This window comes from Oncorhynchus nerka, linkage group LG18 (genome assembly GCF_034236695.1).
Source record: "Oncorhynchus nerka isolate Pitt River linkage group LG18, Oner_Uvic_2.0, whole genome shotgun sequence".
NCBI lineage: Eukaryota > Metazoa > Chordata > Actinopteri > Salmoniformes > Salmonidae > Oncorhynchus > Oncorhynchus nerka.
Window position 1 is genome coordinate 31,572,771 of NC_088413.1, and position 27,545 is coordinate 31,600,315.

Consider the following 27,545-nt stretch of genomic DNA (forward strand, 5'->3'; position numbering starts at 1 on the left):
GGCCCATTGTCGGGCCATTCATCCGCCGCCATCACCTCATGTTTCAGCATGATAATGCACAGCCCCGTGTCGCAAGGATCTGTACACAATTCCTGGACGCTGAAAATGTCCCAGTTCTTCCATGGCCTGCATACTCACTAGATATGTCACCCATTAAGCATTTTTGGGATGCTCTGGATCGACGTGTACCGACAGCGTGTTCCAGTTCCTGCCAATATCCAGCAATTTCGCACAACTATTGACGAGGAATGGGACAACATTCCACAGGCCTGATCAACTCTATGCGAAGGCGATGTTGTGCTGTATGAGGAAAATGGTAGTCACACCAGATACTGACTGGTTTTCTGATCCACTCCCTTACTTTAAAAAAAAAGGTATCTGTGACCAACAGATGCATATCTGTATTCCCAGTCATGTTAAATCCACTTTTATACTATTTTTTTGGACTGATATCCTTACATGAACTGTAACTCAGTAAAATATGTTTTATTGTTGCATGTAGCGTTTATATTGTTGTTCAGTATATTTGGTGTTACCTTAGATTGTAAACTGTCATGGTCCAAAAATAGAGATTCAATGGTTGTAAAGATGGAGAGTGGTCTGTCTGTGATAAAGAGATGCTTTGCTTTTTTGACACCACACTCCACAAAACAAGTCCTGCAGGCTGTAGTTTTATCTTATCTTGATTATTGTTCATTCAAAGACTCAATCCTGGACACTCTTACTGACAGTTGTGGCTGCTTTGCGTGATGTAACGTTGTCTCTACCTTCTTGCCCTTTGTGCTGTTGTCTGTGCCCAATAATGTTTCTACCATGTTTTTTGCTGCTACCGTGTTGTGCTGCTGCCATGTTATGTTGCTACCATGTTGTCTTGCTGCCATGCTTTGTTGTCGCCTTAGGTGGTGTTGTGTTGTCTCTCTTGCCGTGATGTGTTTTGTCCTATAATTTGATTGAATTTATTTTTAATCCCAGCAGGGGGCCTTTTGGTAGGCCGTCATTGTAAATAAGAATTTGTTCTTAACTGACTTGCCCAGTTAGATAAAGGTTAAATAAAATAAAAGTATGGTCAAGTCCTGCAGGCTCTAGTTTGATCATATCTTGATTATTGTCCCGTTATGTGGTCAAGTGCTGCAAAGAAGGACCTAGTTAAGCTGCGGCTGGCCATGAACAGAGTGGCACTTTTTGCTCTTCATTGTAATCGGAGGGCTAATATCAATACTCTGTATGCTAGTCTCTCTTGTCTAAGAGTTGAGAAATGACTGCATCACTTCTAGTTTTTATAACAAACATGAATGTGTAACAAAATTCCACATTGTTTGCATGGTGAACTTACACACAGCACTGACACACGCACACTTACCACACCAGACATACCACCATGGTTCTTTTCACAGTCCCCAGGTCCAGAACAAATTCAAGGCAACGTACAGTATTATACAGAGCCGGGATTGCATGGAACTCCATTCAATTTCATACAGCGCAAGTGAACAGCAAACCTGGTTAACAAAAAACAAATAAATCAACACCTCACGACACAACGCCTCCCCCCCATGTCACCTACCTGTTGTGTGGATGTATTGACGTGTGTAACTGATTCTCTCACACACGCACGCGCGCGCACACATGCACACACAAAAATATATATATATATATTTTGTCTGTAATGTTTTTTTCGTTATGTTGGACCCCGGTAAGACTAGCTTTCGCCATTGGTGTTGGCTAATGGGGATCCTAATAATAAATGTAAAAAATCCTCCTCATGATAACCACAGTATCTTTCAAGCTCAGAGCAGAATTTTTTAGAAAGAACAGTGTGTTAGCAAGAACATAGTAGAACAAAAATTGTATTACTTTATTCCATCTACATCACCTCAGCAAGGTAACTATTCAACTGTCCTTCTTCGAGCCTAGGATTCCTGTCTCTGAAAACAGTTTACGCAAACCCATTTCAAATGACAAGTTAACAAAAGGGTTAATGAGGGGCATGTGGTTAATTACCATCCTAAACAGTTTGAAGAGCCATCCAGTCACTCTGCAATCTCAAGTACAGGTGCACATTCGTTCATGTTTAATATTTTACCCCAGTCATCACAAGACCTGAAGCCTTCAGGCTATTGACATGGTGACGTACGTCAGTATAAATACAGCTAACTTTGAGTGTGACTTGTTTTGCCTGGCTACCCAAACGCTATGCCAAACGCTCCGCAATGAGTCTGGATCGGAGTACCTCCCTGACAACTCCTAAAACGCAAACACATTCTAACTGTTCCGATTGGCCCCAGAAACTGATGGGTTGGGCCAAAGCCAGAACACACATTGGGTAAAGCTGCTTTTTGAAAATTCATCATTGTCTTTGACACTGACTGGTTAGAAATGATCCAATCGCTGATGACTTTTTTGTAAAACACCCCTCATTTTGACGTCACCACGACGACTTCAATGATGGCAGTCTCAGACTGAAGCATGTTGCGAACGATAGAGCATCGGAACAATTCAGTTTGATTCGTCAGGCAATGACTTGTGTGGCTGAGGAAGTCAATTATTGAGCGGCAATGTTTGCTACAACCATGGAAGATGCATAACAATAATACACATAAAAGACATGGGAGATGAAAGTTGATAGAGGGGAGGATGACAAATATCTGATTATGGAGAAGTCCAACCTACTACCCAGTGCCATGGGAGGGCTATAGGGGAAAGGGACACAGTAGAGGTTGTTTTTGGACCTCTTCATCTCAACAGACCTGGCTTGTTATAAAGGTGTTATAAAAAGAGGGTGTATTTTGATTTTTAGTAAATAAAGGAACAGGTACAACCTGATTGTGTGTGTGAGTGTGTATGGGGGGGGGGGGGGGTATTATAAAAAAAAGAGGGACATATTTATTATGAATAGAACATAAGCAAAACCAAATTCAGAGGGAGAATACAGTGTTACACTTCAGTAACATGGCAGTGTTTTGGCTATGCCAGCACACCAAACAACATGTCTGTATCATGTGAGAATGTGAGTTTACCCAGATGCTCAACTGAGGGACTTGGTAATCCCCTAAAACTCTAGGACATTTCACATGTGAAATATAATATTTCAGCTAAATAATTATTTCCAGATACCCCCTGTGTACATCTCAAGACACAATGCTATGATTTCTCCCTGTTGTGGACACTCCTATGTCTGATAAGGTAACTCAGGAATGAGAAGCTCTTGTAACATAATTTGCACTTGAAGGGCTTCTCCTTGATGTGAATGGTCTGGTGCTTCTTCACATAGGTCGCCTTAGCAAAGCGTTTCCCACATGTGGGGCAGGTGTATGGCTTTTCTTCGTCCGTGCTATCGCTAGGCCTCCCACGTTGTGATCCAATGACACCAGAGGAGGTAGAAGCAGGAGCCACCACCCTCAGGTGGTTAATATTTGAGCTCCCTCCTTGACCTCTAGCCATTGTTTGGGTGTTGTTTGGATTGTGTGCTGTGTTATAGGCTAGGTACCTCTTGTGGTGAAAGCCCATCCTGACCCTGTCTGTATTGGTGGGGTAACCATGAGGTAGCTGAGGAAGGCTAGACCCAGGACCAGGACTTCTATGAACCCAGTCAACAGGCATTAGATGAGACCCTGAAGGAGAAGACAGACTTGCTGCTAGACTATCACCAGGGGGGTCTCCCACCACTCTCTGTGAAGGCTGAAGCTCAGGGTGACCTGCTCTGTTCATCATGGATACTGTGGTGTTTGTATCATAGGAACAGGAGGGTTTATCTATATCAGCCCCAGGCCCTGCATTATCCCTGCACTGAGACTGTGAAGAGAAGGGTCTGGGCTGCAGACTGGATCCCTGACTGGAGCCTCTGTCTCTCTGATGACCACCAGGACTGTTGTTCAGTCCACCTGTCCACTGATTGTGTTCTGTGTACTGGTGGAGTCTCAGCCCCTCGCGATTCGGTCCCCGTTCCGACTCGGGAAGGAAGAGCGATGGCTCCTGATTCAGGGTCCTGATCAGGAGCCAAGGTTTGTGACCAGCCACCTCAGAGGCCCAGTCTCTCCTGCCAGCAACACCAGATATCCTCAGGTCTTCATGGACTGCAGACTGTGAACACAAATTGTACAGAAGTGCATAAAAAAATGTTTATTAAATAAACTCTTTGCTGTACACACAGAAACATGATCAAACGTTAACCACAGTCAAATCCGTCTCTGACACTGATACAAGCACCTAACAGTATGGAGCCATTGGGAGTTTATTATAAAAACTGTCTATATGCATTTATTCAATAATTAAGTTTAACGTTTTGGTTCGACTGATAAGAGAAACTCAGTCCCTGTAATAATACAAAAATAACCAAGTCAGTCAGCACAGAGTCAATTTTGTATTTAATTTCAACAAAATGGTCATACACTCACATAACGTGAAGTACAGTACTATTATTGCACAAAAAACGATACGTGACAAAAATAATAACTTTTCTCACTATGGTAACGCTTGACTTTTTCTGTAAATCTGGTACCCTCACTTTGATCAAATTAATTTTAGAATACTTTGGGAAAAGTTCAACATTACATACATCTTCATGTCAAGTAAACACAAATTAAGGCACTATAATTTCCTCATTATAAAACACCAGCATCAAACAATAGGTCAGGGTTGTCACTTTTCAAGAGTGTAGAATTTTTATAGACAGCATCACAACAACCATCACTACATCATCTACTCTGCTTCATCATACTCATTCTTTCCTCAATTCACCTACTTTACATATCACTATACTCTATACATGGGCCATGTGCATTTTTGCTGGTGTATCCAGAGGTACATCTCATTCCGAAATCAAGGGCACTAATATGGAGTTGGTCCACCTTTGTTGCTATAACAGCCTCCACTCTTCTGGGAAGGCTTTCCACTAGATGTGGAACATTGCTGCAAGGACTTGCTACCATTCAACCACAAGAGCATTAGTGAGATCAGGCACTGATGTTGGGCGATTAGGCCTGGCTCGCAGTCGGCGTTCCAATTCATCCCAAAGGTGTTCGCTGGGGTTGAGGTCATGGCTCTGTGCAGGCCAGTCAAGTTCTTCCATACCGATCGACAAACCATTTCTGTATGGACCTCGCTTTGTGCATGGGGGCACTGTCCTGCTGGGACAGGAAAGGGCCTCAAACTGTTACCGCAAAGTCTAGAATGTTATCATTGTATGCTGTAGCGTTAAGATTTCCCTTCACTGGAACTAAGGGGTCTAGCCCGAACCATGAAAAACAGCTCCAGACCATTATTCCTCCTCCACCAAACTTTACTGTTGCCACTATGCATTGGTGCAGGAAGCTTTCTCCTGGCATCCACCAAACCCAGATTTGTCCATCGGACTGCCAGATGGTAAAGTGTGATTCATCACTCCAGAGAACGCGTTTCCACTGCTCCAGAGTCCAATGGCGGCGAGCTTTACACGACTCCAGCAGACGTTTGGCATTGTGCATGGTGATCTTAGACTTGTGTGCGGCTGCTCAGCCATGGAAACCCATTTCAATAAGCCCTCGGTGGAACAGTTCTTGTGCTGACGTTGCTTCCAGAGGCAGTTTGGAACTCGGTAGTGAGTGTTGCATCTGAGGACAGATGATTTTTATGCGCTTCAGTACTCGGTGGCCCCGTTCTGTGAAATTGTGTGGCCTACTACTACTTCGCTGCTGAGCCTAGACGTTTACACTTCACAATAACAGTGCTTACAGTTTACTGGGGCAGCTCTAGCAGGGCAGACATTTGACGAATTTACATTTTGGAAAGGTGGCATCTTATGACAGTGCCATGTTGAAAGTCACTGAGCTCTTACGTAAGGCCATTCTACTGCCAATGTTTGTCTATGGAGGTTGCATGGCTGTGTGCTCGATTTTATACACCTGTCATAACAGATGTGGCTGAAATAGCCTAATCCACGAATTTGAATAGGTGTCCACATACTTTTGTATATACTGTGAGGCTCCTCTGAAAACGTGCAGTACCTACAAGCGAACGGCCTCTCTCTTGTGTGGACCTTCAGGTGCATTTTCAGCTGGTCGTGCTGATGGGAAAACCATTCCTCACACTTGGGCAGCCTAAGGGTTTCTCTTGTGTGGACTTCCAGGTGCCTCTTCAGGTTGGACGAGTGTGAAAAACTGGCCTGGCATAGTTGGCAGCCTAACCAGGGAGTGTCTGTATTGTTGCAGGGTCCATGTTCCAGTTAATAGATCCTATAGAAGGCAGACTTAAGGCAGCACCTGTTAGGGGGTTAACCTGAGGCGCCATCAGTCTCTCAATCACAACTATAAGAGCAGGATGGAGAATCACTAGCTGAGTCTGTGTCTGTTCTCTCCCGCCGCGTACCAACACCTCCTTGTCCCTGCAGGCCAAATCTATGCCTCACTCTGACCTCAGCCAGTCTGTTGTCATGGAGACTAAATTCAGTTGGTGTTTTGTGTTCGACTGTCTGTTTCTGGTTAACAGTGTTGTTCCCCAGCCCAGAGTTGAGGATGCTGTCCCATCCACTGACCTCCACTATGTCACCTCTGGTTCTGCCCTGCTCAATGATGTCATGCCCCGGGCCCTTGGCTGCACCCGTCTGGGTCTGGGAATTCAAGATGACTGCCCAGTCCCCTCTGTTAGCCTCTGGCCAACCATCTAGAGGAAGAGGTTAGAAAATAGACTAAAAACATGGAAAATAACTCTACATAAATTGTCTGTCAATTACCTGGTCAAGTTCATACATTATAATGTGTGTTTTTCTATGTAAACATAAGTTGTATTGATTTCATTTTATGAATGAAGACAAGAATAATAGCCAGGTGCATCACTATTCCTAGATCACTAGATCTATTACTGTATGGAGGCTATATGTACTTCTCCCTTACCTTGCTCCCCCATCTTTAGTCCACTCAGCAGGTCAATGCTCTCTGGTTCGTCTTCTATTGTCTCCTCTTTGACTAGCAGCAGATCAGGCTTCCCATCCTCCATGTCTACTGACTGTAAGAGATACAGAGTGAGAGGATGTTGGATCCAGAAATCTGATATGAGCATCCTGCTATGGAGCATCTTCTGATTGGGCAATGAGGGATTGCTATGAATACTATGCAAACTTGTTAGTTGATTTGATACTATGTGCTAATAACTTGATTATTTAACACTTAATGGTTTGGTCATTCAAAGGCATGGTCCCACACTTAAGACAAAATTAAGAGCCTCAAAGTAAGAGTACCTATCAAGGATCAGGTCCCCACCTGTCTATAGTCTTACTCATTATTATCGAAAGGGTTTAAACTGATCCTAGATCAGCACTCCTACTCTGAGAGGCTTTGTGGATACGGGACCTGACCTAATACCATTCAGACAGTAGTTCACAGTGGGCTCACCTCAGTGAGACTGTGTGTGGTCCTGTGCTGCTCAGCTGGTTCCTCTGTGGGTTCAGGAGGAGGTGTAGTCTGGTTGTCCTCCATGACCATGGTCTCCTCAGGGTTCCCCAGACCCTCCTCCTTCACCAGCAGCACCTCTGGACCCTCCTCCTCCTGGAAGAGAGAGGTGATACACATTACACAGACATACACTCCCTCAGGTATATACACACAGATAATTAACACATTTTCAAAATGGAGTCTTTACCCATCCCCACTATGAGTCCTATACTGTAGTTAGAGAATGAATTCATTGTTGTTAAACCCATCATGGTGGACATAAATATGTTGTGGGTAAAAACAAGTCACCTATGATCAGCTAAGTCAAAAGTCATCATACATATTTTGACATGTACAGTAGGTGTTTGTTAGTGTGTGGGTATATTTAGTAAGTGTATAATGGTTATAAAGCGCTGTCAGGTTTATGCAGAATAGGGTGAGATCAGAGGTGATGTATACTAAGGAGAGTCTCAATGAAAGTCGGAATGAACAGTCCCATTTTGTGTTTATTAAACAGAAACAAGTTCTAAATACACCATATGAAAACCACACACACGTTTCTCTGCGTGCCTGGCAGACATCTTATCTCGGATGTCGGCCCACCCCCTCAAGTTCAACCTCGACAAGACGGAGCTGCTTATACTCCAGGGGAAGGCCTGCCAGCTCCAATACCTCTCCATCATGGTTGACAAATCCACGGTGTCCCCCTCTCAGAGTGCAAAGAATATCAAAGCAATGACTCGCTCCTGCAGGTTCATGCTCTACAACATCTGTAAAGTACGACCCTTCCTCACACAGGAAGCTGCGCAGGTCCTAATCCAGGCTGTGGTCATCTCCTGTTTACACGACTGCAAATCTCTGTTGGATGGGCCCCCCCTCCTGTGCCATCAAACCCGTGCAACTTATCTAGAACGCCGCAACTTCCCAAGTTCTCCCATGTCACCCCGCTCCTCCGCACACTCCACTGGCTTTCAGTCGAAGCTCGCATCCACTAAAATACCATGGTACTTGCCTACGGAGCAGCAAGGCAAATTGCCCCTCCCTACCTTCAGGCTATGCTCAAACCCTACACCCCGACCCGAGAACTCCACCACCTCTGATGGGGGGGGGTCAGCTCCCGTTCAGCCCAGTCAAAACTCTTCTCTGTCCTGGCACCCTATTGGTGGAATAAGCTTCCCCCTGAACCTAGGACAGAAGAGGACATGCTCCTCTTTCGAAACCATCTAAAACCCTTCCTCTGGCCCCACCCCGATGGGGGGGGTCAGCTCCCGTTCAGCCCAGTCAAAACTCTTCTCTGTCCTGGCACCCTATTGGTGGAATAAGCTTCCCCCTGAACCTAGGACAGAAGAGGACATGCTCCTCTTTCGAAACCATCTAAAACCCTTCCTCTTCAAAGAATATGTTAAATGAATCCCCTGGCACTGATCCACAATGTTTTAGCCCTCCACCGTTAAAATATAAATAAGAAATAAGTGAAAGAAAAAGGACAGAGCTCTCCACACGACCTCGCCAATCAGTCTTGAGAGAGAGAGCGAGCGCTTGGTGACTTCTTGGTGAGTAAGTTCTGTCTCGTATGACTGCTGGGTGTATGTCAAACAGATCAAGAGATACAGTGCTTTCAGAAAGTATTCATACCTCTTGACTTATTCCACATTTTGTTGTGTTACAACGGATTAAATAGATTGTCTCGCACATCATACCCCATAATGAGTGCGAAAGAGAAAAGTAAAAACATGTTTTTAGACATTTTTGCAAATTTATTGAAAATGAAATCTCATTTACATAGCTATTCACACCCCCGAGTCAATACATGTTAGAAGCACCTTTGGCAGCGATTACAGCTGAGTCTTTCTGGGTAAGTCTCTAAGAGCTTTCCACATCTGGATTTTGCAACATTTGCCCATTATTCTTTTCAAACTTCTTTAAGCTCCGTCAAATTGATTGTTGATCACCGCAAGACAACCATTTTCAGGTCTTGCCCTATTGTTAAGTCAAAACTACAGTAACTCAGCCACTGAGAAACATTCACAGTCTTCTTGGTAAGCAACCCCAGTGTAGATTTGGCCTTGTGTTTCAGGTTATTGTCCTGCTGAAATGTGAATTCTTCTCCCAGGGGCTGGTGGAAAGCAGACTGAACCAGGTTTTACTCTAGGATTGTGCCTGTGGTTAGCTCCATTCCGTTTATTTTTATTCCGAAACTCCCCAGTCCTTCACGATTACAAGCATACCCATAACAGTGATACTCAGTAATGTGTTGATTTTCCTCAAACACAACACTTTGTATTCAGGACAAAAAGTTAATTGCTTTAGCACATTTGTTGCAGGGTTACTTTAGTGCCTTGTTGCAAACAAGATGCATGATTTGGAATATTTTTATTCTGTACAGGCTTCCTTCTTTTCACTCTGTCAATTAGGTTAGTATTGTGGAGTAACTACAATGGTGTTGATCCATCCCGAGTTTTCCATCGATCACAGCCATTAAACTCTGTATTGCGAGGTATTGGTAAACATCCCTGGTCTTTGTGGTTGAGTCGGTGTTCGAAATTCACTGCTCAACTGAGGGACCTTGATGATAATTCTATCTGTGGGGTACAGCGATAAGGTAGTCATGTTAAACACTATCATTGTACACAGAGTGAGTCCATGCAATTTATTATGTGACTTTATTATGTACTCATGAACTTATTTAGGCTTGCCATAACAAAGGAGTTAAATACTTTTTTTGTTGTTGTCCATTTGGACATCTTAAATCTATATTCTACTTGTCCCAGTATTTTTGACGGTTTCTTTTACTTTTCCCAGATGAGAACAAGCGTTAAAGAGCAACTGCCCCTAAAAAGCAACTAATCCCTTTGAAAACAGCCTATGTGGTATTGATATGAGTCAGAAACATTTATTATTGTGTCAAAATTGACTAGTGTAAGTAGGATCATTTTGTTCATAAAGTCAGTCTTGTCTAAAACGGAGTTTGGAACCCCATCTTAAAAATTAATTTAAAATGTTAAATCTTTTCATGGTTTGTTCTTAATTTAAGATTATGGTTAGGCAAAAGTTTAGCCTTGTGGTAAAGGTTAGGTTTAAAATTAAATTCTAATAAGATAAATTGTAGAAATAGGCTGGGTTTCTGACTGTGGCAACGACCTAGAATTAGCTTGACCCAAGTTAACTACCCTTGTGACACAGACGGCTTCATCAACAAATGGTAATGTGTGTTATATATAAAAAAGTTGTAAACCAAAAATACCCGGTTTGATAAACTAGTAATTACCCAGCCAAGCAGATACAAGTAGTAGATCATTTTGGTTGTGAAGTGAATTATCAAAAGCGTTCTCATTTCTTTATAACAAAATGCAATTAACCCCTTGGCTGTCTATCGTATCACCCTGTCACAGGCCCTCCCGGTCAACACCACCTCATAACATGAGGAAGTCAACTGTTTATAAGGATCGCCTGCTGCAGTTGTTTGAGAAATGTCCAGTTTGCAGCCGAACATCCAACACAGAGAAGACCAGCAAGGGGACCCTCAGCATCACGCAGACATTCCCTCGCTGTGAGCATTCCTATAAAACGGAACAGGGAGGACACTTGAATCAGGTTGGTCAAATTTAACCTGGTCAAAAAGGTCAACAGTTTTGAGACCCCCCCCCCCCAATTCACCATCACAACCTAGCATGGTGGAACCAGCCTGATCGCTGCGTTTACCTTTCTATCTCACTTCACATACCATGATATCTGAAGTGAAATAGAAAGGTGAACACAGCGATCAGGTTGGTTCCACCGTGCTAATCATAACCTCCATTGATAATGCAATCAGTGCTCTGCGTGTGTTTGTGTCAGTGGAGGCTGCTGAGTGGAGGACGACTCAAAATAATGGCTGGAACGGCGCAAATGGAATTGCATCAAACGCATGGATGTATTTGATACCATTCCACTGATTCCGCTCCAGCTGTTACCATGAACACGTCCTCTCCAATTAAGGTGCCACCAAACTCCTGTGGTTTGCATGTAACCGACCAGTATTTTGATGAGGGTCCAGGAGCTGATCTACGCTGGCAAAGACCACACCTCCAGCCTCACCTCGTCTGCTCAACAACGATTGTTGACGGGTAGACAAGAATTAGGTATGTTTAGTCTGACCTGTTCAAACTTCAACGTAGTACCTGTGTGTGTCAGATATCACCTATCCTAATGGCCATTGGTAATAGAACAGTGACTGTGTATATGTTCACAGATGCATCTATGGAGCCAGCACTTGGAGACTTGCAAGATGATGTGCTGGAGTCCTGACCTACAGACAGGCTTGATACTGGCATCTCTGAATGGAGAGAAACATGGCACTCGGCATAAAAATGTTACTAGACAACTTTTACTTGTATCGTCTTTTTTTTATTATTGAATTAAATGGTATGAGTCAATATGGGGAGGGAGAGAGCCTCTGTATTCTGCACAAGGATCAGGGAACTCCTGTTGTATACGGGACACCACACAGAAAGGTATGACCACTGATATGTTTGCCAAGGCAGCCCCATTACCACCAGACAAAATGCAGATAGGCAGAGTATCAGTATTGGCTGGGAATGACAATGAAAAGGTCAAAGGTTCACACTGTTATATTAGCAGAACACTGCTTCTACGGTATTATGTAAAGGGTTGTTTATTCAACATGGACCCATTACTACATTTGAAAGTTATCAAGATACTTAGTTTAGAATATTTGCATAAGTTTAGCAATCACATTATTGTCGTGTTATTTATTTTTTTACACGGTAGGCTACTGACCTATTCAAAGTTTCCGTCGGCATCCCACTATACACCTGCCATCTGCCTGTAGTTGTGGAACTCAACAAGCAGGAGATTGGTTTGTTTGTTGTGACTGAGAGGGAGGGGACCTGCAGGCAAGGTTCTGACAGATTGATGTGTCGTGGTTGTAGCAAGGACACACCCAAGAAACACCCACATAAAAATACACCCCCAAGCCAACTTACATTCGGCTTCTGTCATGGCCGCCAGCATTTCTTGGGGAGCAAGCCAAAAAGCGAGGCAAAATCTGCGGGTGCAATTCCCCCTTAATGTCGAGCTCTGATTTAAGCGAGGCAAAATCTGCGGGTGCAATTCCCCCTTAATGTCGAGCTCTGATTTACTACGACTTTGATATGTGGTTCTCACCCAACCATCTTAAGATGAATTAACTAATTCTAAGTCGCTCTGGATAAGAGCATCTGCTAAATTACGTAAATGTAATGTCTCAGCTAACTTGATACACTCCACTCATTTTGTCATTAAAAGTATCTGGGGGGGAAAAAATTAAGTAGTTGAACGGCAGTAATGAAAGAGGCATTTGTGAACATCATATAGCAGAGTACAAACACAGAGTACAAATATGTAACAGTCTTTTTAAGCTTATATACTATGTACAAAACATTAGGAATACTCATTCTTTCCTTGACAGACTGACCAGGTGAAAGCTATGACTCCTTACTTGTTAAATACACATCAATCAGTGTTGATGAAGGGGAGGAGACAGGTCAAATAAGGATTTTTAAGCCTTGAGACATGGATTGTGTATGTGTGCCATTGATGGTCAATGGGAAAGATGAATTGAGGCTGTTCCTAATGTTTCGTACACTCAGTGTATGCCTTATACATCACACAACATCTGTATGCAATATTCTACCCAGGAATAGTAAACACTGAAATCTGTTACTCTCGTTATTCCAATTGCATCTGTGGATCTTTAAAAACAAATATCTTTGTATTTATGCAGGGTTTGATCTAAATGTCAGAAGCTATCGAGTGGAATGGTTACTTTCTATGTTATAGAGTAGAATGTTTTTTCTGCTGGTGTAGCCTGAGGTAGCTCCTCTCTGAGAACCTCTTCCCGCAGTGTGTACAGGCGAACGGTCTCTCTCCCTTGTGAACCTTCAGGTGCATCTTCAGGTTGCCAGCCAGAGAGAACCTCTTCTCACACTGGGGGCAGCTGAAGGGTTTCTCCCCCGTGTGGACCCTCTGGTGTCTCTTCAGGTCACCAGACTGGGAAAACCTCTTCTCACACTGGGGGCAGCTGAAGGGTTTCACCCCTGTGTGGACCCTCTGGTGGATCTCCACCTTCTGGGGGCAGCTGAAGCCTTTGTTGCAGAACATGCAGAGGAACCGTTTATCTTTACTATTGACTGAAGTTGGTCCCCCTCCCCACGCCTTGGCCCTTTGGTCCTCTGAGTTCAATACCTGATCGAAAAGGACACAGCCATGTGAATCGGAAGGTGCCATTGATGTGGACACTGGGTCGCGATCCCTGAAAGCGTGTAAATGGGAGTTGGTGGCGACAATTTGATTTGCCTCTAAGATTCCTCTGTAATCTAAGAAATCTCTGCCTTGTGAGTGTCCTTCTACATTCCATGTCAGAGGTGCGTCGTCCTCCACTTTCACAGTCACCTCATCTGCCACTGTAACCTCCCCTTTCTTATCTAGGCACCCTTCAGAGTATACACTACTATTGTACCCGTTCCAGTACCCTCTAGACAGATCAGTCTGTGTCTCTAAACCCAAGGGCATGTTGCCTGGGTCCATCTCTGTAGCGTAAGAACAAGACGGATCATCACCACCAGAGTGTAACGCGTCACTATCACCACGGGAATGAACCATCCTCTGGCTCTGGTGAAATACCGGTAAATACTCTGAGCCAGGAGCAGGAGGACAGCCCTGTTTCCCCAGCCCCAGTCTGTCTGATCTGTGGTCAGATTCTGTGTATAATAGCCTGTGTGTTACAGTTAAAGTCTCGGTGTCTGTCTCTGACTTGAGGACGGCGTTCGGCGCTCCACTGACCTCCGTGATGCTGCATCCGGTCCTGGGCTGGGGCGAGGCGGCAGTCGTGAGGTCCTCCGTGGCTACAGGAGGTGCCACTGTAGCCACTGCTCCAGTCTGGATGTCTCCGCTGTGCAGTGGGTCCTCTCCTTCAGTCCTCTCCTTCTTGACCAGAGACGGTCCTTCAGGACCTGCGGCCTCTGCATCTGCAGACTGACACAAGAAAGGAGGTTATTATTGCTATATCAGTTGAATCGGATAACAATGTCGTAGAGAAGTCTCACAAGCTCCCCTATGGCTGATAAATTAGGATGTACATGTAAGCAAATTGGGATATTGGATATGTACATGTGGAATATGATCCAGGATTCATCTGACAGCATTCAGGAGTCGTCTCCACAGTGGCCATACAAACATATCCAAACCAAAAAAACATTGATTACATACAATATCTGCGCTGGGATAAAGGCTTGCCCTACTGCTTACATGGATGGGACACGGACACATACAAGAAAGCCCGCTATGAGCATGGATGAGACATTAAACATGCAAAAGGACAATCTCGTCGTATGTGGCAGGGGTCGCAGATGATTATGGATTACAAAGGGAAACCCAGCTGTGAGACACCCAGTGGTGCAGAACTTCCAAAAGAGCTAAATACCTTTCATGCTTGCGTCAAGGAATACAACACTGAGTCTTGTGTGAAAGCCCCAGTTGTTCCAGATGACTGATTGATCTCGCTCTTCGTTGCTGATGTGAGTAAAACTTTTAAACAGGTCAACAGTCGCAAGGCCTCCGGGCTAGACGGAATACCAGGGCGTGTTCTCAAAACATGCGCAGACCAGTTTACAAGTGTCTTCAGACATTTTCCTTCTCAGTCTGTAATACCAACATGTTTCAAACAGACCACCATTGTCTCTTTTCCCAATAACTCCCAAGGTTACCTGCCTAAATAACTACCGCCCTGTAGCACTCACATCTGTAATTATGAAGTGTTTTAAAAGGCTGGCCATGACACACTTAAACAACATCATCCCAGAACACCTGGACCCACTACAATTCACATACCGCCCCAACAGATCCATCCACAGATGACAGAATCTCAATTGCACTTCACACTGACGTCTCCCACCTGAACAAGATGGGAAATAACTATGTGAAGATGTGGTTCATAGACTACAGCTCAGCGTTCAATAACATAGTCCCCTCCAAAATAATCCCCAAGCTGGGGTCCCTGGGACTAGAGACCTTCATGGGTCTAAAAAGTTGGACCCTTTCCAAATTGGACCTGGGGCTTTTCCATCCAGACCTGATATGCATAAATTATTTTTTAATATAAATACCCATTCCGAACTAATAGCTGGCATAGCTAGGTTATTTATCATCCAATAGGATTTCATAGTGACTACCTGTCTTGACTGCATCAAACCGGGAGAAGCTAGTTAGGCTAGCTAGCTAGGCTGCATGCGCTCTCTCATTCTACAGTTACAAACAAAACCAACTCCAGAGTATAAATTACAGCCTACCTGTTGGCTCTTGGTCGTTGTGGCCTATCCTTGTCCTTCAACTTTTAATTCCAGCATTTTAATTCCATCTTCTATTGATTAAATAACTCCTAACTTACCCCACACAGAGAGACTATGACTGTAACCTACTGCCGCTTTGATGACTTAAGTTTGACCAACAAGTTACATGCGCCACCTTCGCGAAAAGCAAAGAGCAGATGTATACATTTCTCTCTCTCTCTCTCTCTCTACCGCAGCAGTCACGTTTAGATTATTCTGGACAAGTCAGTTAAAATTACACATACCGAGACCCGTGACAATTTCAGATCCGACCCAGACCAGTGACATTATTTAGAATTCTGATCTCGACCCGCTTGGATGTTCAGGTACAGGTGGATCAGTGACGAGCTCTACCTGGAACTGAACACCTTCCTCTGCAACTGGATCCTGGCCTTCCTGACTGGCCAGCCCAATGTGGTGAGGGTAGGCAACAACACCTCTGCCACGCTGACCCTCAACATGGGGGCCCCTCAGGGGTGTGTGCTTAGCCCCCTCCTGTACTCCCTTTTCAGGACTTCGACACCATCATCAAGTTTGCTGACGACACGACGGTGGTAGACCTGATCACTGACGGCGATGAGAATAACATACAGGGAGGTTAGAGACTTAGAGGTGTGGTGCTAGGACAACAACCTCTCCCTCAACGTCAGCAAAAACAAGGAACTGATAATAAACTACAGGAGAAAGAGGGTAGAGCACGCCCCCCCCACCCTCATCGACGGGCCATAGTGGAGCGGGTTGAGAGCTTCAAATTCCTTGGCGTCCACATCACTAACGACTCAACATGGTCCACGACAGCGCGTCTTCCCCCTCAGGAGACTTAAAAGATATGGCATGACCGGAAAGCACTACAGAGGGTGGTGCGGAGAGCCCAGTGCATCACCTGGGCAGTGCTCCCTTCCATCCAGAACCTCTATATCAGGCTGTGTCAGAAGATGGCCCGAAATATTGCCAAAGACTCCAGCCACCCGAGCCATAGTCTGTAAATGGTACCAGAGCATCGGCTCTCGAACCAACAGGCTCAGCGATACTGTAGCTTCTACCCCCAAGCCACAAGACTGCTAAATAGCCACAAGACTGCTAAATAGCCAGAAGAGTGCGAAATAGTTCATTAATTGGTTACCGGACTATCTTGCACTGACTCTATGCACACTCACGAGACTATACAGTGGGGATCGAAATTATTGGAAACCTTGATAAAAAGGAGCAATAATGACTGTATAAAATAAATAATTAAAATGCTGAGCTATATATTGTATGCTACAAAAAAAACTGAAATTATGTTATTTTATGCTAATAAAATTGCTTGGGGAAAGAGATTACTTGTTAAACAATATTTTTTTCTTAAAAATGTAGGGGTTAAAATTAACACCCCTAAAGATTCATAGAAATAAAGTAGTCACAAGTTTAGTATTTAGTCCCATATTCTTAGCAAATAATTACTACAACAAGCTTGTGACCCTACATACTTGCTGGAGGCATTTTCTGTTTGTTTTGGTTGTTTCAGATTATTTTGTGCCCAATATAAATGAATGGTGAATAATGTATTGTCATTATGGAGTCACATTCATTGTAAATAAGATTATAATATGTTTATAAACACTTCTACATTTATGTGGATGCTACTGTAACAGTATAACTTTAAACCGTCCCCTCGCCCATACCCGGGCTCGACCCGGGACCTTCTGCACACATCAACAACAGCCACCCACGAAGCATCGTTACCCATCGCTCCACAAAAGCCGCGGCCCGTGCAGAGCAAGGGGAACTACTACTTCAAGGTCTCAGAGCAAGTGACGTCACAGATTGAAACGCTATTTAGCGCGCACCACCGCTAACTAAGCTAGCCGTTACACTACCAGGATTCTCTGAGCAATTGTATTAGTATAAAATAATATAATTTCCCCCCCAAACAATGTTGCAGACAATACAGCTCAGTATTTGAATTTTTTATTTTTAGAGTCATTGTTGCTCATCTTTATCAAGGGTGTCAATCATTTCAGACCCGACTGTAAATACACACTCAAACTGACACTCACACACACACACACACAAACACCAAGTTAACGACAACATTTTACACCGCTGCTTCTCTGTTCTCTTATTATTATCTCTCCTGATGCAGTGTCACTTTACCCCGCCTTCATGTACATACTACACCTCAAATATCTTGTACCTGCACACTGATCTGATACTGGTACTCTCTGTATATAGCTCCATGCTAGCATATTGTACTCTTTTGTGTTAGTATTTTCATGGTAAAGTCTACACCCGTTGTATTCAGCGCATGTGATAAATAAAATTGTATTTTAATAGCCGAGTGGACCCTTTCTGAAATAGACAGGTCACATTTGATGTACTGTAATTTCTAAATGTTACACTATGACACTAACCTCTATCACAATAACATGCTGGGTTGAGGTTCCACTCTCCTCATCTATAGCTATGGGTTGGTCATCTCTCCATGTATTGTGTCCCGCCGGCTTTACAAAGCTCCTGTGGCCTCCGGTGAGATGTCCTTCACCTGAAAGAGTGATTGGGGGAAAAGAGGTGGTTTAGGTACTGTCAATGTTCAACACTATATTGTAGACTATTGACACTGTCTACAATTGGCAAGGATGCAAGAGAACACTTCTCATAACTTCTTGATATACTATTTATTGATTATGTTCCATGCATCACATTCTTTTTATTTAGTATGACAATAGGAAAATCTGTAAATCAAGAATCTGGTTAGAATTTGATACTGGCCATCCCCAAATCTGGCTTCCCTACTTCTTACTTAAACTGCATACTGTATACTAAATCATACTATTTAGAAGAATGTACTGTTTAGTCATTACTTAAACTGCATACTTTATACTAAATCATACTATTTAGAAGAATGTACTGTTTAGTCAAAATGAATGCCCTAAACAACAAATACCAATTTACTAGGTTCATCCATACTATCAATGCTTCATCTAATGCGCAATTGCTCTGTTCTCCGCCATTCATTCATTTTGGTAGTACATCCCATATGTGATTATCAGCTATTTTTGCCTGCTAAAATGCCTACTATTTATAGGATGTTATTTGACGAGACAAACAATGGACGCTATGTGAAAGGTCTATACTGAACAGAAATATAAAAACGCAAAATGCAACAATTTCAAAGATTTGACTGAATTACAGTTCATATAAGGAAAGCAGTAAATTGAAATGAATTCATTAGGCCCTAATCTATGGATTTCACATGACTGTGAATACAGATATGCATCTGTTGGTCTCTGCTCTGCCGAGTCTGTATTGTGCAAGCCGGGAATTTTGTGATTGATGTTTTTTATTTTATTTTTTTAATTCAAGTGTAAACTACCAGAATTCAGTGGCTACAGGCATACAATCGATAAAAGCTAAATACCTGTAAATTTAAAATGTGTCCCATCCATCTTGCTGTGCAGGTGGCTAGCAGGAAGCTCACTGTCTCAGCCTAGGCTAATTATTTGCTGGAAACGGTGCAGTTTAACCTCCCATCACTAGAGTAACTACCTTAGAGGTAAGCTGTGTAGACTTGTAGGCCAACCTTCTGCGTTACAATTCAGACTTCGTGAGAAATGTGTGTCTGTGTTAGGCTGTGTGTGTGTGTGTGTTGGTGGGGAAGTTTGTGTCTGTGTGGGCTGTGTGTGTGTGTGTGTGTGTAGGTGGCACGGCACAGGTTTGGGCATATTATTTGACACTCTAGGCCTAATCAGTTAGGCTACTGAATATAACATAACTGTTCTATATAGACTAACTCTTACTAATTGGTAAATAGTTACCCTGATTTTTGTTCAGGATTATGTAATCCCAATTATATGTACTCTTATTACCCCTGGTGTGCATGGAATCTTACTCCATAGTGTAAACATTCTTAAATACTAATGCATACAGCACTGTACACTACATATTCTATGTATATAACCTGTTACCAATGCTGCTACTGCTCATCATATTTGCACTGTTACTGTACACTTATGACCATATAAGTCACCCTTGCGGCACTATGTACCATATTAATGCACCTATATACTGATATTTGATGAGAGAGCGAGATGTGTATAATATGTATAAACTGAAGGTAGAAGCCTAAGTGCTATTGTTTATTAGTTTACTCCAATTGGGGGAAAGGTGGTAGGGTTTGCAGGAACTAATAAAGGTATATCCTAAAAAAAAGTGTGCATATGAATGTATATGTATGTACATATATATATTTACCCCAAAAATATATGGGGGATTGGAAATTATGCAGACAATTACATTGATGAAAGCAACAATCTATCCTCAATATTAAGGCTGATTCATCCCTTAAAAAATATAATATACACCGTGTTTACAAAACATTAAGAACACCTTCATAATATTGAGTTGCACACCCTCGATCTTGAGATAGTACACTAAATGTGTTGAAATTAAGAATCCAGACAAGTGATTTGGTGTCATTATTGACTAGGGCACAGGTGTCAAACTCATTCCATGGAGTGCAGAGTGTCTGCGGTATTTTCGCTACTCCCTTGTAAATAATTGATTAATTAATTTCACTAATTAGTATGGAATTCCCCACACCTGGTTGTTTTGGGCTTAATTGAAACCCCTGGACTAGGGATTAACCTTGACCAGTCCGCAACCTTTGACCTTGGAAAATCACTTGGAAAATAAGATATTTTAACAATAATAAGTCCTATCCTCATGAAATAAAGTGTTGTGTTCCTAAGAAGCATTTCGCTACACTCGCATTAACATCTGCTAACTATGTGTATGTGACAAATAACATTTGATTTGATTAGCTTCTCTATAACATGGAATACAAAGTATAACACCAGAAACGGTTTAATTTTGACCCTTAACACCCTACTATTTACAAGTATGGGTATTCAGGAAAAATGACCAGCGTGTCTCTGTGCAAAAATATATTTTTCTTTATTGACCTACTTGATCAAATGAAGTTAAACATAAATAAAATATTGCAAGATCCAAAAACTGACCAAGACCCAATTCTGCGTAACATATCAGAACACATGTCCAGAAGGTAACGGGGCGTTCAACAAAATGTACCTCTAGCCATTCCTCTGTATCGGTCGAGGATCTTGACACTACTGGGACGACTGGCGAGGACGCGCTCTCGTATTGTCCTCTCTGCGCGCTCCCGTGACACCTTCAGTTCCAGTAGCTGTAGCTTCCTCCGCAATCCCCTGTTTTCTTTCTGGCTTTGAGTTATTTCCAAACGAAACACTGCATAGTCGTCGTCTACGACTTTACAGATCTCTGCCACGGCTGCATTCGCTAGCACCTCCATAATCGAGGCTATTTGAGTGTGAAAAACCATACCGTTAGCCATTGTTAACTAACGTTAGCAGCTAGCTAGCGTTACCTAAATAACATCTATCAACCAAGTCCTGTCTTCAACGCGAATTAAAGACTACCCGAGTTAAGTATATTATGTTTTGCAGTTCAAATGAATCGCATTGAGTTCCAGAGTGTTAATAAATGTCTAAATAACAAAACAAAAACGCTAACGTGAAAATTGTTCTTGATCACTATTCACTTCCGTTTACTACTTATTTACATTTGTATTTTCGGATCGCAACCAACTGAAAGGTGCATACACCGCCACCTACTGTACTGGAGTGTGAGACCACCCTCCAATTATTATCTTCACTAAACCTAAACTGAATACTCTGCTTACTAACCACACTTTCCGTGCTTTATGACCCATAATTCAGTTCTTCCGAAAATGGGCGTGGCTTCACCTTTTCAGATTTGAAGAGAATGGCGGAAAATTTGCAGCCGAAGTCTGACGAAGGCGAAAACAAATGAATTGTTTTAACTAATTATGACAAATTGTTTAAAAAAATGTTGAGCAATGTAATCACTTTTAAAATAACTTACGTTACACGCTATGTTGGCTGACAATTTATTAGCTACATCCTTACAAACCGCATAGCATTAGAGCAGTAGGTACTGATATGTTAGCTATCTACCCAACTTTAGTTGACTACTAATACATCGAACTTGCCAGACAGTATTATTAACTACTACTCCGATTTCAGAGCATTCTCGCGCATTCTTCATCAACCCTTTTCCCAATCTCTGGGGCTCCCTCTTTTGATATTGTTCATATTCCCAGCAGTCTTCCAATACTGCTAGCATAGTATCTACAGGCTATCTTAACTCATCAAGAATGTACTTGTAAGGCCTCAACCAATGTAGTTTTAAAAGGCACCATTGCACATACTGCGTGCCCTCGCTTGCATCAAAGCGCAACAGCAATGTAATTGCCGCTGAATCATATACAAAGCACCCATAGTCAATGGGCGATCTTATTAAAGTATGATAAATATTCACTAAAGATTAATGTTAGCGCAACGACTGGAAGTCTATGGGTATCTACTATCATGCTAGCAGATATAGATACCGATAGACTTCCAGTTGTTGCGGTAATCCTAATTTGCATTGGCTCGCGAAACTACCTCCAACTTCCATCATACTGAACAGAGATATAGAAATGGTATCCAAAAGTTCCTCTGATGCTGGGGAAGTAGATAAAGCGCCTCATAGCTAAAATCCCGAAGTATCCCTTTAACCTTAAAGGAAAACTCCACCCAAAAACAATATTTTGGTATTTGTTTCATTTAGTCCATTGTTGACATAGTCCCAAAATATGTTGCTTGTCAGCAATCAAATTATAAAATGTTGTAACTTTCATAATACAGAAATCATCCTTGTATGATGCATTTTGCAAAGGTAAGAATCTTTGGATTAACTATCTAATGTTAGCTAAATGTGGAAATTAATAAATGATCTACATTTCTTTAAATTGACAATTCTGTGAACTGTCATTTGCAAGTTTTAAATTGACACAATACCTGTAATGGTGCAATGGTGTCAGCTAGAGATTACGTGCATGAGCTTGCAGGCATTTGTAGTTTTGCATGTCTACTTTGATGCTAATTAGCATTTTCGAATCAGTAAATAGAGCCGAAATATATTGATAAACGTTTTTATTTTATTTAACTAGGCAAGTCAGTTAAGAACAAGTTCTTATTTATAATGACTGCCTAGGAACAGTGGGTTAACTGCCTTGTTCAGGGGCAGAACGACAGATTTTTACCTTGTCAACTCAGGGATTCGATCTAGCAACCTTTCGGTTACCGGCCCAACGCTCTAATCACTAGGCTACCTATTACCACAAAAGTTACCTTGTCTGAGAGAGATTTACATGGTTATCAAATGTCATGCCAGGGTAAGCCTCCACGAAACATAGCCCTTCAAAAAATCCCCTATGGGAAAAATGGTGGAAAAACATCTGTTTGACTGCTAGGTTTTATGGGTATTATGACACTTCCACTGGAGCTCTATAGCCTCAAGGCTTAAAAATCCTTATTTAACCTGTCTACTCCCCGTCATCTACACTGATTCAAGTGGATTTAACAAGTGACATCAATAAGCTTTCACTTGGTCAGTCTCATGGAATGAGAAGGTGTTCCCAATGTTTTGTACACTGTGTGCATGGGCCGTGTGCTTTTTCTGCTGGTGTATCCTAAGGTATCTTAGTATCCTAAGGTATCTCCTAGCTTTCTCCCATGTGGACCTTCAGCTGGTGCTGGCGGGAGAACCTCTTCTCTGGGGGCAGCTGTAGGAATTTGCCAATGTGGACCCTTTAATTACTCTTCAGGATGCCAGCCTCGCATCAAACTCTATTTGTCACATGCGCCAAATACAAAAGGTCCTTACCGTGAAATGCTTACTTACAAGCCCTTATTAACCAACAATGTAGTTAAGAAAAATAAGAGTTATGAAAATATTTATTAAATAAACTGTTACATTACAGCCTTATTCTAAAAATGATTAAAAATATATTCCCCCCCCTCAGTCTATATACAATAACCCACAATGAGAAATTTACATAAGTATTCAAAACCCTTTACTCAGTACTTTGTTTAAGCACCTTTGGCAGCGATTCCAGCCTTGACTCCTCTTGGGTATGACGCCACAAGCTTGGCAAACCTGTATTTGGGGAGTTTCTCCCATTCTTCTCTGCAGATCCTCTCAAGCTTTGTCAGGTTGGATGAGCAGCATCGCTCATCCAACCTGGACATTTAGAGACTTGTCCCGAAGCAACTCCTGCATTGTCTTGGCTGTGCTTAGGGTTGTTCTGTTGGAAGGCGAACATTCAGAGTCTGAGGTCCTGAGCACTCTGGAGCAGGTTTTCATCAAGGATCTCTCTCTGTACTTTGCTCTGTTCATCTTTGCCTCGATCCTGACTAGTCTCCCAGTCCCTGCAGCTGAAAAACATCCCCACAGCATGATGCTGCTACCAACCTGATTCACCGTAAAGATGGTGCCAGATTTCCTCCAGAGGTGACGCTTGGCATTCAGGCCAAAGAGTTCAATCTTAGTTTCATCAAGCCAGAGAGTCCTCTAGGTGCCTGTTGGCAAACTCCAAGCGGACTGTCATGTGCCTTTTACAGAGGAGTGGCTTCCGTCTGGCCGCTCTACCATAAAGTCCTGATTAGTGGAGTGCTGCAGAGATGGTTGTCCTTCTAGAAGTTTCTCCCATCTCCACAGAGGAACTCTAGAGCTCTATTAGTGTGACCATCTGGTTCTTGGTCACCTCCCAGACCAAGGCCCTTCTCCCCCGAGTGCTCAGTTTGGCTCGGCGGCCAGCTCTAGGAAGAGTCTTGGTGGTTCCAAACTTCTTCCATTTAAGAATGATGGAGACCACTGTGTTCTTGGGACATTCAATGCGGCAAAAATGTTTTGGTACCCTTCCTCAGATCTGTGCCGACACAATTCTGTCTCGGTGCTCTATGGACAATTCCTTCGAACCTCATGGCTTGGTTTTTGCTCTGACATGCACTGTCAACTGTGGGACCTTTTATAGACAGGTGTGTGTCTTTCCAAATCATGTCCAATCAATTGAATTTACCACAGGTGGACTCCAATCAAGTTGTAGAAACATCTCAAGCATGATCAATGGAAACAGGATGCTCTTGAGCTCCCTTTCGAGTCTCATAGCAAAGGGTCTGAATACTTATATAAATAAGGTATGTTTTTATTTTTTATTAATTTACAAAAAATTCTACAAAACCTGTTTTCACTTTGTCATTATGGGGTATTGTGTGTAGATTTGACTTTATTTTTTAAATGTAATCAATTTTAGAATAATTCTGTAATGTAACAAAATGTGGAAAAAGGAAAGGGGGTCTGAATACTTTCCTACGGCACTGTATACATGACTGGGAATACAGATATGCTGGTCGCAGATACATTTTTAAAATTTTATGTAAAGGCGTGGATGAGAATCAGTCAGTATCTTGTGTGACCACCGTTTGCCTCATGCAGCGTGACATCTCCTTCGCATAGAGTTGATCAGGCTGTTGATTATGGCCTGTGGAATGTTGTCCCACTCCTCTTCAATGGCTGTGTGAAGTTGCTGGATATTGGGGGGAAATGAATACTTATGCAAATAAGGTATATGTTTTTTTATTTGTAATAAATTAGCAAACATTTCTAAACACCTGTTTTCTCGTAGTCATTATGGGGAATTGGGTGTAGATTGATGAGAATATATATTTTTAATCAATTTTAGAATAAGGCTGTAACGTAACAAAATGTGGAAAAAGAGAAGGGGTCTGAATACTTTCCAAATGCACTGTATGTACGGTCACTGTGGAGACAAGGTCATCGATGCACTTATTGATGAAGCCGGTGACTGAGGTGGTATACTCCTCAATGCCATCGGATGAATCCCAGAACATTTTCCAGTCCTGTAGCCTAGCATCATCTGACCACTTCCGTATTGAGCGAGTCGCTGGTACTTCCTGCTTTAGTTTTTCTTGTAAGCCGGAACCAGGAGGATAGAATTATGGTCACATTTTCTAAATGGAAGGCAAGAGAGAGCTTTGACGTGTCTTTGTGTGTGGAGTAAAGGTGGTCTAGAGTTTGTTGTCATCTGGTTGCACATGTGACATGCTGGTAGAAATGAGGTAAAACGGATTTCAGTTTGCCTGCATTCAAGTCCCCGGCCACTAGGAGCGCCTCCCCTGGATGAGCATTTTCTTGTTACCTTATGGCCTTATTCAGCTAGTTGAGTGCGGACTTAGTGCCAGCATCAGTTTGTGGTGGTAAATGGACAGCTACGAAAAATATAGATAAACTCTTGGTAAATAGTGTGGTTTACAGCTTATCATTAGGTACTTCACTCATGCTGCCAAACATACCCTCGTAAAACTGACTATACTACTAATCCTTGACTTCGGCGATGTCATTTACAAAAAGCCTCCAACACTCTACTCAGCAAATTGAATGCAGTCTATCACAGTGCTGTCCGTTTTGTCACCAAAGCCCCATATACTACCCACCACTGCGACCTGTATGCTCTCCTTGGCTGGCCCTCGCTTCCTATTCGTTGCCAAACCCACTGACTCCAGGTCATCTATAAGTCTTTGCTAGGTAAAGCTTGCCTTATCTCAGCTCACTGGTCACCATAGCAGCACCCACCCGTAGCACGCACTCCAGCAGGTATATTTCACTGGTCACCCCCAAAGCCAATTCCTCCTTTGGCTGCCTTTCCTAACAGTTCTCTGCTGCCAATGACTAGAACAAAATTGCAAAAATCACTGAAGCTGGAGACTCTTATCTCCCTCACTAACTTTAAGCATCAGCTGTCAGAGCAGCTTACAGGTCATTGCACCTGTACATAGCCCATCATAGCCCATCTGTGTTTAATTGCTAAATTGTAATTATTTCGCGACTATGGCCTATTTATTGCCTTACCTCCCTAATCTTACCTCATTTTCACACACTGTATATAGACTTTTCTATTGTGTTATTGACTGTATGTTTGTTTATTCCATGTGTAACTCTGTGTTGTTGTTTGTGTCGCACTGCTTGGCTTTATCTTGGCCAAGTCGCAGTTGTAAATGAGTTTTTCTATTTTTCCTCCACCAAAAGATGCGAGGTCCTCATAACGGACTTCAGCTAAGTGTGCCCCGACTCGGCAAAATGTGTTTATATTGTGTTGATTATCCCCGATTTCAGTGTGCCCGCCGAGAGGGGATTCTTTCTCCACAACAGAGTAAAAATGGCTTCAAGATCGCGCCTTCTTGAGGACAAAGAGGCTGGTGTACACCTAGCTGCTTCAAGGAGTTGGACAGTTTTGACTTCCCAACAGCAGCGGCTCACTTTCAGCAGGCCAAGATCCTCCGTAAACGCACGTAAAATTAAGCTGGAAGCAAATGATTGTGTTCGTCAGGCTCAGTCCTTGCAGTTCTGCTGCCGCCTTAGGCAAGATCAACATATGCCGCCCGTATCATGTATACTATCAAGATTCGTAATTGACTGATAGACTTCAGTAGAATAATCTGTATCATGCGCAATTGGTGCATTTCAACTGAGTTTATTCAGTAGCACTTGGAAACGAAACATCGTTGCCAACTATACACATCGGAGAGTTACAAAATCACTAGGCACCCAATTGCCTATAGTAGGAAACAGAGTTGTTATTAATAAGCCACATATATCACACGACAGGAGTCACGACCCCACCATAGTTCAAATTAAAATAAACATATCATTTATTAACATCATCCAGTAGAAATGTTTTGTTATTTAATAGGCATAATGAAAATGTTCATGCCTCTCGGCTAAATTAAATTAGTTGTTTTATTAATTAATTAAATGTTTATACAAATAGCCTATGAGTAAAGGTTATTTGCAAACTATATTATACAAATATATGTTCGCGTTTTATTACTGTCTA

General features: G+C 42.6%; 2 protein-coding genes and 1 long non-coding RNA gene across 3 annotated transcripts; 1 reads left to right on the forward strand and 2 right to left on the reverse strand.

Moving 5' to 3' along the window:
* Positions 1–1,828: 1,828 nt before the first annotated feature.
* On the reverse strand, positions 1,829–6,990 carry LOC115145666 (zinc finger protein 768-like). The gene is made up of 3 exons (XM_029687191.2): positions 6,864–6,990; positions 6,506–6,633; positions 1,829–4,077 (listed from the first exon to the last, which is right to left on the reverse strand). Exons 1-3 carry the CDS (start codon positions 6,964–6,966, stop codon positions 3,139–3,141), a joined length of 1,170 nt encoding a protein of 389 aa, XP_029543051.2. The 5' UTR covers positions 6,967–6,990; the 3' UTR covers positions 1,829–3,138.
* On the forward strand, positions 6,971–11,952 carry LOC135561863 (uncharacterized). The gene is made up of 3 exons (XR_010459706.1): positions 6,971–10,994; positions 11,379–11,521; positions 11,632–11,952. It is a non-coding gene; the product is annotated as an uncharacterized LOC135561863 (long non-coding RNA).
* On the reverse strand, positions 10,974–21,137 carry LOC115146728 (zinc finger protein 311-like). The gene is made up of 3 exons (XM_065003980.1): positions 20,837–21,137; positions 18,160–18,290; positions 10,974–14,414 (listed from the first exon to the last, which is right to left on the reverse strand). Exons 1-3 carry the CDS (start codon positions 21,117–21,119, stop codon positions 13,215–13,217), a joined length of 1,614 nt encoding a protein of 537 aa, XP_064860052.1. The 5' UTR covers positions 21,120–21,137; the 3' UTR covers positions 10,974–13,214.
* Between the last annotated feature and the right edge of the window lie 6,408 nt (positions 21,138–27,545).

Excerpts from the sequence above, each read along its gene's own strand:
- LOC115145666 (XM_029687191.2), bottom strand. The coding sequence starts at position 6,966 with ATGGAGGATGGGAAGCCTGATCTGCTGCTAGTCAAAGAGGAGACAATA. Across the intron at positions 6,634-6,863 it reads ACTAAAGATGGGGGAGCAAG|ATGGTTGGCCAGAGGCTAAC; the intron begins GTAAGGGAGAAG and ends CTCTTCCTCTAG. Across the intron at positions 4,078-6,505 it reads CCAGAGGTGACATAGTGGAG|TCTGCAGTCCATGAAGACCT; the intron begins GTCAGTGGATGG and ends TTGTGTTCACAG.
- LOC115146728 (XM_065003980.1), bottom strand. The coding sequence starts at position 21,119 with ATGGCTAACGGTATGGTTTTTCACACTCAAATAGCCTCGATTATGGAG. Across the intron at positions 18,291-20,836 it reads ATACAGAGGAATGGCTAGAG|GTGAAGGACATCTCACCGGA; the intron begins GTACATTTTGTT and ends TCACTCTTTCAG. Across the intron at positions 14,415-18,159 it reads AGCATGTTATTGTGATAGAG|TCTGCAGATGCAGAGGCCGC; the intron begins GTTAGTGTCATA and ends TTCTTGTGTCAG.